Below are 14,010 nucleotides of genomic sequence, written 5' to 3'. Positions count from 1 at the left end.
TGCATCCAGAGCGGAGCTGATCTGCAGCCAGGAGCTTCTTCCAGGTGTCCCACATGAGCACAAGGTTCCAAGGCTTTGGCCCACTTGGCGAGTAGACCAGGGGATGGCAGGTCTTTCTGTCTCTTTCTCTCTGTAAATCTGCCTTTCCAATAATAATAAATAAATCTTAAAAAATGTTACTGCAAGTATCTTGTATCGGTTTACATAAAAAACATGCTTGTGGGATCAGTGCAATGGTTCAACTGGCAAATTCTCCACCTTCAGCCACCAGCATCCCATATGGCTGCTGGTTGGTGTCCTGGCTGCTCCACTTGCCATCCAGCTCCCTACTTGTGGCCTGGGAAAGCAACAGAGGATGGCCCAAAGCCTTGGGACCCTGCACCCACGTGGGAGACCTGGAAGATGCTCCTAGCTCCTGGCTTCAGATCCTGGCTCAGCTCTGGCATTGCAGCCACTTGAGGAGTGAACCAACAGATGGAAGAATTTTCTGTCTCTCCTTCTCTCTGTAAATCTGCCTTTCCAATAAAAATAGTTAAACCTTTTTAAAAATCCAGGCTAACAACGACTAGCTGTTCATCAAAAATGAATTTCCAGTGTGAGACTACTTGTAAAGCCTTTCCCCTTACAGTCAGATTGTAATGAAGTTTGGAGTCATTCCCAAGATATGACAGGGTTGACCGAGATGTCCTGATTACTTCTGGGGCCAATGCTGTGCCTCATGTCCCGTCCCCCTGACTCTGACTCTGACCCCTCAGGAATGTGAGGGCTCGGATTAGGTGTGGACAGTTCAACACCCAATGCTGACTTGCCAAATTCTTGGACATTCCTCAAACACATCGCTGAGCAATGTATCTTGAGAATGAAACTTCAGGGAATGAGATTTACGAAAAGGACTACACTGCAAACAGCTCAGAGAACCGGAGGGAAAGGCCATAGACTTTGATTTTATTCTACTGTTGGACTCTGATTTGTTGAGTGACTGAAGCAGATACTTAGTTACATTGTAACCAGGAGCAAAGGGTCAAAGACACTGAGAGAATTAAGGATTGTACATAAAGGTCAATGACATCAAAAGTCTCTAGGGCTGAGGGTAGAAGGCAGGCGATGCCGGTAATGGCTGCAGAAAGTTCTGGCAAAGACTACTTGCTTTGTCTTGTGTCACATCACTTCCCACCCCAAGCTGATACACTAACTTGTTTCCAGCAAATAGCTGTCTGTTGGAAAGTGTCTGAGAGTGACAATGACTCTCTTTGAATGCCTGGCATCCAACCTGCTACAGAATAGACATCTCAAGGCCTACTGATATGAAATGCCAATCACTTTTTACTTACTTATCCTACTTTTAAAAAATTATTATTTTTTATTGAAAAAGCAGATTTACAGAGAGCAGGAGATACCGAAAGATATTCCATCCACTGGTTCACTCACAAAGGGACGCAATGGCTGAAGCTGAACCAATCTGAAGCCAGGAGCTAGCAGCTGTTTCTAGGTCTCCCACATGGGTGTAAGGTCCCATCCTCTGCTTTCAGAGGCCACAAGCAGGGAGCTGGGTGTGAAGTGGAATAGCTGGCACCCATATGGGATCCCGACACTTGCAAAGTGAGGATTTTCCACTGAGCCATCATGCTTTGCCCTTATCCTACTTTAAAAAAAAAATTCTTGGGCCCGGCGGCGTGGCCTAGCAGCTAAAGTCCTCACCTTGAACACGCCAGGATCCCATATGGGCGCCAGTTCTAATTCCGGCAGCTCCACTTCCCATCCAGCTCCCTGCTTGTGGCCTGGGAAAGCAGTCGAGGATGGCCCAAAGATTTGGGATCCTGCACCCGTGTGGGAGACCCGGAAGAGGTTCCTGGTTCCCGGCTTTGGATCGGCGCAGCACCGGCTGTTGTAACTCACTTGGGGAGTGAATCAAAGGACGGAAGATCTTCCTCTCTGTCTCTCCTCCTCTCTGTATATCCGGCTTTCCAATAATAATAAATAAAAATCTTTTAAAAATATAAAAAAAAATTCCTTCCTAGAGCCACCATCTTATGTTTGCCTGCTCTGGGTTTAACACAAAAGCAAGCCCCCAACGCTGGGCATTTATTGCAGCAATTAAAATGTGGTTTGGGGGTGTGGGTGGTTGTAGTGACTCAATGGGGCTGATCCTCCGCCTTGAAGCCCCAGCATCCCAATGGGCACTGGTTCATGTCCTGGCTGCGCCATTGGTGATCTCTGCTTATGGCCTGGAGAAGCAGCAGAGGATGGTCCAAAGTGTTAGGACCCTGCACCTGAGAGGAAGACACATGAAGACAGACTCCTGGTTCCTGGCTTTGGATTGGCTCAGCTCCTGCCATTGTAGCCTTTTGGGCAGTGAACTAGTGGATGTAAGAGCTTTCTCTTTCATGTAAATCTGCCTTTCAAATAATAGTAATCATAATAAACACTAAATAAAATATCCTTTGGGACACCTGCACCCCATATTAAAATACTTGACCTTGAGTCCTGGCTGCTTTGCCAATTCCAGTTTCCTGCTAATATGCACCCAGGGAGGCAGCAGTGAGAATTCAAGTGTTTGGGTCCCTGCCACCCAGTGTAGTACCTGCACTGAGTGCCCCAGCTCCCAACTGCTGCAGGCATTTAGAGAGTGAACCAGCAGGTGTAAGCTTTCTCCATCTTTTTTTTTTTTTTTTTTTTTTTTTACCTCTTCCGTTTGTTAAATAACAGCAACAGCAACAACAACAACACCCTTAGAAGAAACCGATGATTTTGGCCACTAGTCCTGGTGTCAGCTGAGGATGGACGGCCTGTCCCCAGGGTGGAACAGCCTGTCTTGGAAATATGGAGCAGTCAGCTCTCCCTTGAGGTCCTGGTTGCCTGGCTGGCTGACTGGCTGGCTGCCTGGCTGCCTGGCTTGCCTGCATCTGCTGCCTGGGGGTGGAGTTGGTGGGGGGAGACAGGGAAGCAGGAAGATTCTTGCCCCTGGCCCCCAAGCTCAGGGCAGGATTCTACTTGAGTCCTGAACCCAGAGCTTAAAGTCAGGAGTCAGGACCCCAGACATTCGGTAGGTATTCTCTACCTTTCATCACCCCTACTTTTTTCAGAAAAGGGTTCTCTCTCCTCTCTCCTCTCTTTAACCTAAGACTGGCTGACCACAGATGAAAACCCACCACGTTTGAAGGGCTTGGCCTTTGTCATGACACACTGGCCCCTCCAGATGCTTTCCCTTTCGACTCCTTTTAGAACCTGTGTGCCTTAAGTCTCAAGCTCAAGGGCACACACTGGATCAGCAGCAACAATGGGCAGGACCAGTAGCTGGTTCTGCTGCCAGGTTATTCACTTCCCTCCAATGACTAGTCACCCAGCTTGCAAAGCATATGCATCAGTCACAGCACAAGTTCTGTTTCTGTATTAAACAGATGCCCCGGTGTTTCTCGTGGCATTCCAGAAGCAGACAGGTAGGTGGTCCACGAAGCCGTTGGGGGTCCCCGATTCCTTCCACCTTGTGGTTGGGACTAGCAAACGTTTACTGTAAAGGACCAAAGAGTCAACGTTTGAGGCCTTGAGATGCACAGAAGCATTGTCACCACTACTGTATTGTGCTGTGGCAGCCACAGATCATATGGAACCAAATCGACACAGTGTGTTCCTTCAAGCAGCCCATATGGGATCCCGGCGCATGCAAGGTGAGGACTTTAGCCTCTAGGCTACCGTGCCAGACCCTGTCCACTGTTTCAATTCCCAAATAACTGCAATGGCTAAAGCTGGGCTGCCCTGAAGCCAGGAGCCAGGAGCTCCTTCTGGGTCTTCCGGGTGGGAGCAGGTGCCAAAGTCCTTGAACCATCCTCTACTGTTTCCCCATTGGATTAGCAAAGAGCCAGATTGAAAGTGCAGCACCCAGGACATGAACCTGTGCCTATAAGGGATGTCAGCACTGCAGGCTGCAACATTGCCAGCCACACCACACCCATTTGTGCCAGTCCTCCCAGGTTATTTATTGCTTTTATGCTTTTCTGTTGCCTCCCTCCCAAGGAGGACAGGCTCCTCACCTGTCCTGCTCATTCCACACCTACACATAAGGTGATATTGGACAAGCAAATGAATACATGACAGCATGGCAAGGAACTGCACTTCCAGGCAGCTCCCAGGTTCCCCACTAGAGCTCTCCCTCCCTGTACCGTCATTCACACTGGTCACCAAGGCACAACTCCCACAGGAACCTGGGCTTGATATTCAGCCTCACCAATGGGAGCCTCACCCCTTGCTGAGTCAATTTTAGGGGTTTCTAGGCTGCAAGGAGTCAGCATGTAAAAATACATCCAAACTGGGCCCGGCGGCGTGGTCTAACGGCTAAGTCCTCGCCTTGAAAGCCCCAGGATCCCATATGGGCGCCGGTTCTAAACCCGGCAGCTCCACTTCCCATCCAGCTCCCTGCTTGTGGCCTGGGAAAGCAGTCGAGGATGGCCTAAGGCTTTGGGACCCTGAACCCGCGTGGGAGACCCGGAAGAGGTTCCTGGTTCCCGGCTTCGGATCGGCGCAGCACAGGCCGTTGCAGCTCACTTGGGGAGTGAATCATCGGATGGAAGATCTTCCTCTCTGTCTCTCCTCCTCTCTGTATATCTGGCTTTCCAATAATAATAAAATCTTTAAAAAAAAAAAAGTATAAAAAAAATTAAAAAAAAAAACCATCCAAACTGAATGGCACTGATCTGGTCGGGTCGGTGCGGAACACCTCCCATCTTCCTGCTCATCAAGGTGCCTGACCCAGCCTGCTTCCTCCTGTCCGGTCACTGGTGCTCTGGGACCTCCCTCCAGCCCTGCCCTGCCCTGCCAAGGCTTATTTTACAGCCCCTTGTGAGGTACTCACACAAAGCCATGACCTTCACCATGAGAAAGCATGAGCTATAAAAGTCAGCCTTGATTTTCTTGCTCTGTGGTTAAATATTGATAATAAGGAGAAACTGAGGGTCAGAGAGGGCATTCCTGCCTCCTACACATACCTTGGCAGGGGAGTGGGGAGGCCCATATTGCCCAAGTGCTCTGTAAGTCCCTGTCCTGGAGCTGGCAGGAGGGGCTGGCACACAGGGACAGCATTAGGCTCCTGGTTTCTGCAGATTGTGAAATCGGGTGACGCCTGCTTGCTCTCTGAGGTCTCTCATTCAAGAGGTCATTCACCCCAGTGAGGCAGAGAAGGTTGCCGGCCTGGGCGTGTACTATGGGCAGAACCACTACAAGGACCTGGCTGCTACGGGTTGTGCTGGCACTGACCGCGGTGACAGCTACATCTGCCCAGGACAGCTCAAGTGTACCTACTGTACTCCCGGGAAGAGGAGGAAGAGGAAGAGCCAGAAATCAGTGCTGCTCCCCACAGCGGATCAAGGCAAGCTGCAGCGTGAGTGTCCACCACCTGCCCCGGGGGATGGGTGGCTCCAGTGCAAATCACTGGAAGTTGTGGTGATTTCCGAGAGGGAGCTTAAGGAGATGCGACAATCGGGTGGCAGATGGCACCTGGGAGGGATCCTGAAGTAGGAAAAGGACACAGAGGAAAGCCAGAGATGATGATTTCTAGCGTTAGACTGAAATGGTATTTGGGTGCTCCCTCTGGAAGCCCACTGGCTAAGTGCCCTGGCAGACAGGTGTGTCTGTGGCATCCAGCACAGCAGGCGGGGTTGCCTCTCGGCTCTGGGCTTGTGGATGTCTTGTTATTCTTTCACGTTTTAATATTTATTTGAAAGGCAGAGAGCGATATTTTCCACCTGTTGGTCCACTCCGCCACTGCCTGCAATAGGCAGGAACTCCATCCTGCTCCCCCACGTGGGTGGCAGGGGCTCAAGTCCTGGAGTCATCACCTGCTGCCTCCCAGGGTGCACATGAGCAGAAAGCCGGGCAGCCAGTGGAGACAGGACTCTGTCCCAGAGGATGTGTGTGTGGGATGTGTGTGTCCTAAGCAGTGGCTCAGCACACTGCGCCGTAACACATGCTTCATCATTTTAGGTTTATTTTGTTGGTTGCTGTTTATTATAATAATATAGGTATTGAAGATATACACTCGGAGTTAACGGTGTGGCATAGCAGGCAAAAGCTTCTGCCTGCAACGAAGCATCCCATATCTGTGCTTATTCGAGTCCCAGCTGCTGCACTTCCCATCCAGCTCCCTGCTAACAGCCTGGCAAAGCAGTGGAGGACAGCTCAAGTGCTTGGAACCCTGAACCCATGTGGAAGACCCGGAAAAAGCTCCTGGCTTCAGCTTGATTCAGCCCTGATGGTTTCATCCATCTGGGAAGTGAGCTAGCAGATGGAAGATATTTCTCATTTCTCTCTCTCTCTTTCTGTCTCTCTCTGCCTTTTAAATAAGTAAATAGACACATACATGCTCCACTGTGAATTTTAGCCCACAGTCATTTTGTACACTTATCTGATTAGCTCTGCCAAGTAAACAACCCAAATTAGAGTTGTATTTTTTAATATTATTTATTTTTACTGTAAAATCAGATTTACAAAGAGAAGGAAAGATAGAAAGATCTTTCATCCACTGGTTCACTCCCCAAATGACTGCAATGACTAGAGCTGAGCTGAGCCAAACTGAAGCCAGGAGCCAGGAGCTTCTTCTGGGTCTCCCATGTGGGTACAGGGTCCCAAGGCTTTGGGCTGTCCTTGACTGCTTTCCTAGGCCAGAGGCAGGGCGCTGGATGGAAAGTGGAGCAGCTGAGACATGAACCAGTATCCACAGGGGATGCCAGCACTTGTAGGTGGAGATCTAACCAATTGAGCCATCACACTGGCTCTGGAGTTTTTTCTCATATAAAATCACAATGTATGCATGATTTGAAATGCATGCAATGATCCTGGAATTATCATATAGTGCAAAAAATAATTACAGATGCTGTTTTCATGAAGGCAGTGAGTGTGTATCCACCGGGAATCTACACAATGCAGAAGCATTCACGTGACTGTCCTTCCACGTGGGAGACCCAGAGTGAATCAGGGGATGGAGCCCTCTGTCTCTCCCTCTCTCTCTGTCAATCTGTCTTTCAAATAAAGCCTTAAAAAACAAACAGAATGAAAACAAAACCAGAATTTCAGAACGGTTGTCTCTGCGGTTATTTTCTGATGCTGCTAGACCGGCGGCCAAAGGCTACTTCAGGCTGTATCTGGGCAGGCTTTCCTCCTCCACCCACTCGGGGCGCCTCGTTCTCGCTTGACCTTTGGCCTTCCTCCTGATGCCCCAAGACATTTTCCCTATGCTCCGGACAGAGCTGTCTCTTGGTTCTCTCTCTCTCTCTCTCTCTCTCTCTCTCTCTCTCTCTCTCTCTCTCTCTCTCTCTCCAGTCCCGTCCCCTGACTGCTCCTCCAGCACAGACCGCTATCCTCTCGTGTCTGTTGTGTGTCTTTTCAAAGAAGATGTGTTCTTGTGAAATGCGTGCTGCTTTGTGTCCCCGTGTTTGGGTTTTCATAAAGGCGGTGGCATGCTTCCCTCACGACCTGTGAGGAGGCTTTCTTCAGGATGTAGTCTGAGGAGAGGGCTGCTGTGTCCTGGGGTGTGACCCCTTCGTCCACACTCCCTCCTTCAGTCCAGGAGGCGGCAGCTCCAGACGCCTGCCCATACGCTGAGTCATCTGCTTTCAGAATAGGAGGCTGATCTGGGGTGGGCACTGGACACAGATGGTAGTCATTGCTTGGAACCCCCCCTGACTTTTTGGGGGGGTTTGAGCAGGGACCCAGTGGATGAAAGAGCTTTAGCTCTCAGTGCCTGTCTTCCACATTAAAACAACAACAACAAAAAGCCAATCTAATAAATGCTAGGTGGTATCTCATTTTTGCTTTACTTTTCATCTTTTCAATGACCAAGGAGTTGCATTGCTTAATCTATTTGTCCATCTATAGGTCTCACATTTCTTTTCTTTTTTTTTTTTTTAATAAGATTCATTTGTTTTCATTGGAAAGTCAGATAAACAGAGAGGAGGAGAGACAGAGAGGAAGATCTTCCATCCGATGTTTCACTCCCCAAGTGATCACAACGGCCAGAGCTAAGCCAATCCGAAGCCAGGAGCCCAGAGTCTCTTCTGGGTCTCCCACACAGGTGCAGGGTCCCAAGGCTTTGGACCGTCCTCAACTGCTTTCCTAGGCTAGAAGTAGGGAGCTGGATGGGAAGTGGGACTGCCAGGATTAGAACCAGCGCCCATATGGGATCCTGGCGTGTGCAAGGTGAGGACTTAAATCGCTAGGCTACCACACCGGCCCCAGATCTTGTGCTTCTTAAAATGCCTATTTGTCTGTCCACTCATCTATTGGGATCTTTTCTCTTGGTCATCTGACAGAGCTTTTTGTATGTCCTAGATACCATTTTTGCTTTTGCTTTAAGCATTGTGAGAATCTTAGCCCAATCCTTATTTTTATTTGTTTAGGGATTTATTTATTTAAATGAGTTGAGGGAGAGAGTGAGGGAGGGAAGGAGAGAGAGAGAGAGAGAGAGAGAGAGAGAGAGAGAGAGAGAGAGAAACACTCATCCGTCTGCTGGTTCTCTCCCCAGATGGCCACAATGACCAGGGCTGGTCCAGGCTGAATCCAGTACTCAATCCCAAGCACTAAGACCACCTTCTGCTGCCTTTCCAGCTGCATTAGCAGGGAGCAGAAAGGGAAGTGGAGCAGCAGAACTTAAACCAGTGCCCATATGGGATGCCAGCATTGCAGGCAGTGGACTTAACCTCCCTCTGCCACTTTTTCAATTTACTTATGAAGCAAAGAGACAGAGATCATTCATCTGCTGGTTTACTTCCCAAATACCTGGAATAGTCAGGACCTGGCAGGGCCAATGTCAGAAGCCCAGAACCTGGTCTGTGTCATCCATGAGAGCGGCGGGGACCCAACTGCTTGAGCCACCACTTGCTGCCTCCCACGATGCATAGCAGCAGGCAGCCGGATCGGAAGCAGAGGGAAGCTTCACACCCAGGCATCCAACACGGGCTGTGGGTGACTTAGTCGTTGCACCAGATGCCTGCCCCCAAGACTTTTTTTTATTACTTGTGATAAACTCACATAATAAATTCAGTCCAGTATGTGGCTCTGTGGTATTGACCATGTTCACCTTCTTGTGCAACTGACATCCCCCGGTCCAGAACTCTTTTTGCCTGGCAAAATTCCAACTCCACACCCAGTAAGCAGTAACTCTTCACCCTCTTCTCTCCTGCTGTAGGGCTTTTATATATTCCCTTCATGATATTTAAGCAGTTTCATTTTACTTCTAATTTATTAGGAGCTTTTGAAATCTTACATGTGATTTTTCTGTTTTGGTATATTAATGTTATTTTCTGTTTTAGTGTATTAATGTGCACTGATGTCATTTCTTTTACATGTATGTATATGTAAGTTCTAATGTCAAAATTTCATTTCTGGCCTCAAATTGACTTGACAACTATGTGTCATTTTCTTAATACTTTGGTGAGTTTGCTCAACTAGTACTTTACAAAGGAGATTCGGGTCTGTTTTCATGAGTGAATGGAACCATTATTTTCTTTCCCGGTGTTGTTTGTGCTCCTTGTCTGATTTGGGACACAGCTTTTTCAAAATTAAGTACTTATGCAAAATTTATTAGAACTCATGATTAAAGTCATCAAATGTGGGCTTTACATGTGAAAGTCTCTCCCTCCCTCTATAACTTCTTTAAATAAATAAATAAATAAATCTTTTAAGAAAAGAAAAAAAAGGGGGGGGCAACACAGAAAGATCTTCCACATGTTGATTCGCTCCCCAAATGGTCACGGAAGTGAGGACTGGAGCCAGGAACTGCATCCCAGTTTTCCATGTGGGTACCAAGCATTCGGGCCGTCTTCTGTTCTCTTTCCCGGCACACCAGCAGGGAGCTGGATCAGAAGCAGCGTAGCTAGGGCTAATGTGTTGTATAGAAGGTAAAGGCATTCCATATTGGTTGGTTTGTGTTCTAATTGTTCCATTTCTGACCCAGCTCTCTGCTAATGGCCTGGGGAAAGCAGTGGAGAATGGCCCACATATGTGGACCCCTGCACCCACATGGAAGACCAGGGTGGAGTTCCTGGCTCCTGTCTCATATGAGAAGCTGGCAAGGCTGGCAGTGAATTTATTCATTATGCCACAGTGCCGGACCCAATCTTTACTATTTCTTCTTTAGTTTTTAGAGAGACTCAAAGAGGAGAAATCCGTCTAACTGCTGTGAGCCAGAAGCAGGAGGGGTGGAGGCAGGGTGGCTCCCGAGCTTTGAGACTCAGGCCACTTCTCCTATCCTGCCTCCCTTGGAGCAGGAGCCCAGGTAAGGCAGACACCTGCGGCCACCTGTTGGCTCTGGGCAGAGGAAGTATGGACCAGGACCACTGGCCAAGTTTGACCAGTCAGCCCTTGAAATGTGGCTTGTCAGAATTGAGATATGCAATAAGTTAAAATGTACGGGTAATTTTAATGATTGGTACCCCAAATTATAACCTCAGTAAATTTTCAGATAAATGAAAGGATACTATTAGACCCACTGGCTTACACTGAACATGCTGTCTACCTTAGCTTCCTTAATTCTTTTCAATATGGAGGCCTACCAGTGGTGTCATACGCAGTAACAGAATGCCTGTACTTGCACACTTGCACACACCGACGTGTGTGCTCAGAAGATCTGAGGTTTGGGGGACACAGATTGCTTAACTGGCTTCGTTTTGTGGGAACGGGAGACGGGTGGAGACTCAGCAAGTGAGTTCTCCAAGTAAAACGAGCTCTGGTTCTTTCCTAAGAAGTCACAGACAGCGATTCAGGAAACTAGTCCTCACAAAGGGGGGGGTCCTCAAAGAATTCTCGGGGCGGCACCGAGGAACCAGAGAGGCCCAGCCTCCATCAAGTGAGAGGAGGCATTGGTTTGTGATTGGCTACTGCGTGAGACCCGAGGGTGTAGGGTGCGACATTTAGCAAAGCCAAGGGCTGGGGCCAACCAAGCAGGCTGGGGGAGTCCTCTGCAGGTGATTCCTAGAGCAGTGTCCCACAAACTCCCAAATAAAGACTTGAGGCCCTTCTACTCTGACATGCAGTGTCAGCTTCTCCAGGCCCCACTGTGTCTGGGTTTGGGGCTGTGCTTCGTCCCCGAAGTTTGCAACAGAGGAGCTCACAGTTCAGGGCGCCACAGCAGCTCCTGCTCTTCTTGGCTTCCTTTCCAGGGATCTTCAGGGATTGGCTGCCCAGGGACTGGGAGCTTGCAGGCCTGGAGGGTAGCTGAGTCAAGAAGCCAGAAAGGGGTCCCAAGCAGGAGGCAGGTCATGGACCCCACCGAGGTGGCTCTGACAGCCCCACCTGGCACTGCAGTGCCCCAGGAGCTGCTGGCTGAAATGCTTTGGTTTTTCCGCATGGAAGACGGTGAGTGGCAGAGGGCTGCGGTGGGAATGGAGTGCACTCCCTGGACAACCCCTCTGCTCTGGATACCCACCGCCCCACCCGCCCAAGGCAGGGACAGACTGGGCGGCAGGGGCTCACACTGCGGCCACCTTTTACCTATGGGGTGCTCACTCATTTACTCCGTCCCCCAATCATTATTGTGGCTACTTATTAAGCTCCTACTCTGTACCAGGCAGTGTTCTCTGTGTGGGGGAATAAAATTTAAAAACAAAAAATAAAAGAAAACAAAAAAAACACCAAAACCCCCCCACATTTCTGCCCACCCAGAGGAGAGAAGAGGCAACAAAATAAGTGACGGAAGTGCATGGGGTGTGATCCCAAGTAAGAAAAATCTGCCAGAGGAGGAGGAGCAAGTGTGAAGCAAGGGCTGATGGCGGGAGAAGCTGGCGTTTAACAGACTGGCAGGATGTGAAGGTGCAAGCCGCCTAGATTAGCTGGGGGACAAACATTGGTGACAGAGGGGCCAGCCAAGGCCAAAGCCCCAAGGCCAGCCTCTGCTGCGATCCAGGGAGATGTGGCCAAGTCTTCAGGAGCCAAATCCAGACCGCCTGCGTTCACTCGGGCAGTTGTTTAGCCAGCTTTGGAGCTGCCGCCTTCCTCCCAGCCTCCCTCTCTCTCCGATCCCTGTGGCTGGCTCTGAAACTGAAGATTGTGACTTTTGCCTTGACCCATCTGCCCCCTCCCACGCCTGCCTTCCTTTTCCCATGGTTACCCCGCTGCAGGGCTGTACCCACTGCCCCGGTCAGATAAGGGCCTCTTCGGGGCCAAGATCCTGTCTTCCCCTCTCCCATCCCCCACATCTCCTTCAGTCTAGAAGTTCCTCAAGGGCCAGGGGCTCCTCTCCACCTTGGTTGGGGTCTTCACAACAGGGGACAGCTGAGGGAGGCTAGTGGCTCAGACTCAAGGCCCTGTCCTGTATGTCCCTCCCCAGCAAGCCCTTGGAATTACTCCATCCTCGCTCTGACAGTGGTGGTGGTGGGGCTAAGCATATTCCTCCTCATAAGAAACATCCAGGGCAACAGGTAAGGAGCTGGCCCGGCGGTGGGGTACGAGTGAGTAAGGGGGGTGGGGGACCTGCCTTCCCAGAAGGAAATACAGGAAGGGCTATTCAAGAACTTGGCTCTCCACTGTTTGGGGACAACAATACACAGCCTCAGAATCCCAAAGCTGTTTAAAAACACAACTGGGCATCCACCCCCAGCTCTGGCTGGCAAGCTGGAGTACAGCTGTTGGAAACATGGCCCTTGCCCCCTCACACCTGTTCAGCAGATATCCCCTCCAGTAGGTGAGCTCAAGGATGAGGAGGCTGTCCTGTGGCACAGCAGACACTGATCTGTTCCCTCTGTGGTCCATGCAGGTCCTCTGGGCAGCCAGCTCTTCCTGGAGCTGAGTACCCGAGGTACCTCGAGAAAAACCAACGTGGAAAGAGGATAGGCAATGTGGGAGGAACAAGAAGCAGTGCCAGGCTGAGGATGTGGGCAGTGGGGGCCGCTGATGTGATGCGTGCAGGCTAGGGTTGGAGGGGCGAAGCTGGGGTCATGTGCAGGCTGGCCTGGGGAGGCCATATCGCTAGTCAGGTGTTTCCTGCAGAGATCACGGGTAGCAGAGACAGTGTTGGGGATTATCGCAGTTTGGTGAAAAGAACCCAGGATTCAGAGTCAGGAGATATAAGTGTCTGTCCCAGGTCTGTGCTTCTTTGGCTTCCTGAGCCCCATTTGGTCACCTGTCAGAGAAGAGGAGTGCTATGGATAGAATGAGCCACTGCACATGTGGGTGAGACATCCGGCTCTCCCTGTGGCTCCCAGATTGTGGAGGACTCCCCATGAAATGCTCTAACTCCCTGGGGAGACCCGGTCCCACCCCAACCACAAGATCTCCCTCCCTGTCCTGCTCCCCTCAACCCTGCCCAGGAACCGAAAGATGCAGCAGCTGGAAAAAGCAGTTCCGGAAGCCCTATACTTAAAAGAGGTCAGATCTAAAGAGGGCAAGAACCAGAACAACCTTAGAGAGTCTCTGCTCTCAGAAAAGCTCAACTGGGCCTCAGGGGAAATGGAGTTCAAAGACAGCACTGAACCACCAATCTTTCTTCGAGACCCAGCGGAAACAGCCAGCTGAGGGGCATACAGAGAACATCCGGGTCCCAATCAGGAGTGAGTTCAACTTGGCGGCTCCTAACTCCCCAGGCCTTACAGCCTTCCCAAGCACCCAAGTGCTTCTGTGAACAGCCTGGAATTAACACAAAATTCTGTTATTTAAAAAAAATCTTTTATTAAAATGTTTCTGGCAGTGTATAGTTGGAGTTGCATAGTTTATTCAACTGGTGGTGGCACGCGCACACACACACACACACACCCATGGTCTGGAGTACAAGTGCACAACCTCCTGACTTGGCTTGTGTGGGTTAAAAAGCCTGGTCAGCATTTAGCATAGGTGGTGAGGATCCCCCACCTTTGACCTCAGCCTTTCCATCTATAAAATGGGACTGAAGGCTGGGTGAGAAATGTTTTCAGTGCAGGCTCCTGAGGAGCTGGTGGTGGAAACGACCAAGACTCTTAGCTCAGAATCTTCTCCCAGAGCTCTCTCTGATTTGCTCAGAGTCTATGAGAGATTTCCTGTGGACTAGGTTCATAG

General features: G+C 50.0%; 1 protein-coding gene across 1 annotated transcript; it reads left to right on the top strand.

Annotated features, from left to right (window-relative positions):
- The first annotated feature begins 4,890 nt into the window (after positions 1–4,890).
- SLC51B (solute carrier family 51 subunit beta) lies at positions 4,891–13,668 on the top strand. The gene is made up of 4 exons (XM_058665337.1): positions 4,891–5,371; positions 11,145–11,340; positions 12,311–12,401; positions 13,290–13,668. Exons 1-4 carry the CDS (start codon positions 5,195–5,197, stop codon positions 13,492–13,494), a joined length of 669 nt encoding a protein of 222 aa, XP_058521320.1. The 5' UTR covers positions 4,891–5,194; the 3' UTR covers positions 13,495–13,668.
- Positions 13,669–14,010: the final 342 nt, after the last annotated feature.

This window comes from Ochotona princeps, chromosome 6 (assembly GCF_030435755.1).
Source record: "Ochotona princeps isolate mOchPri1 chromosome 6, mOchPri1.hap1, whole genome shotgun sequence".
NCBI classification, from domain to species: domain Eukaryota; kingdom Metazoa; phylum Chordata; class Mammalia; order Lagomorpha; family Ochotonidae; genus Ochotona; species Ochotona princeps.
This window is presented reverse-complemented; position numbering and strand designations above follow the sequence as displayed.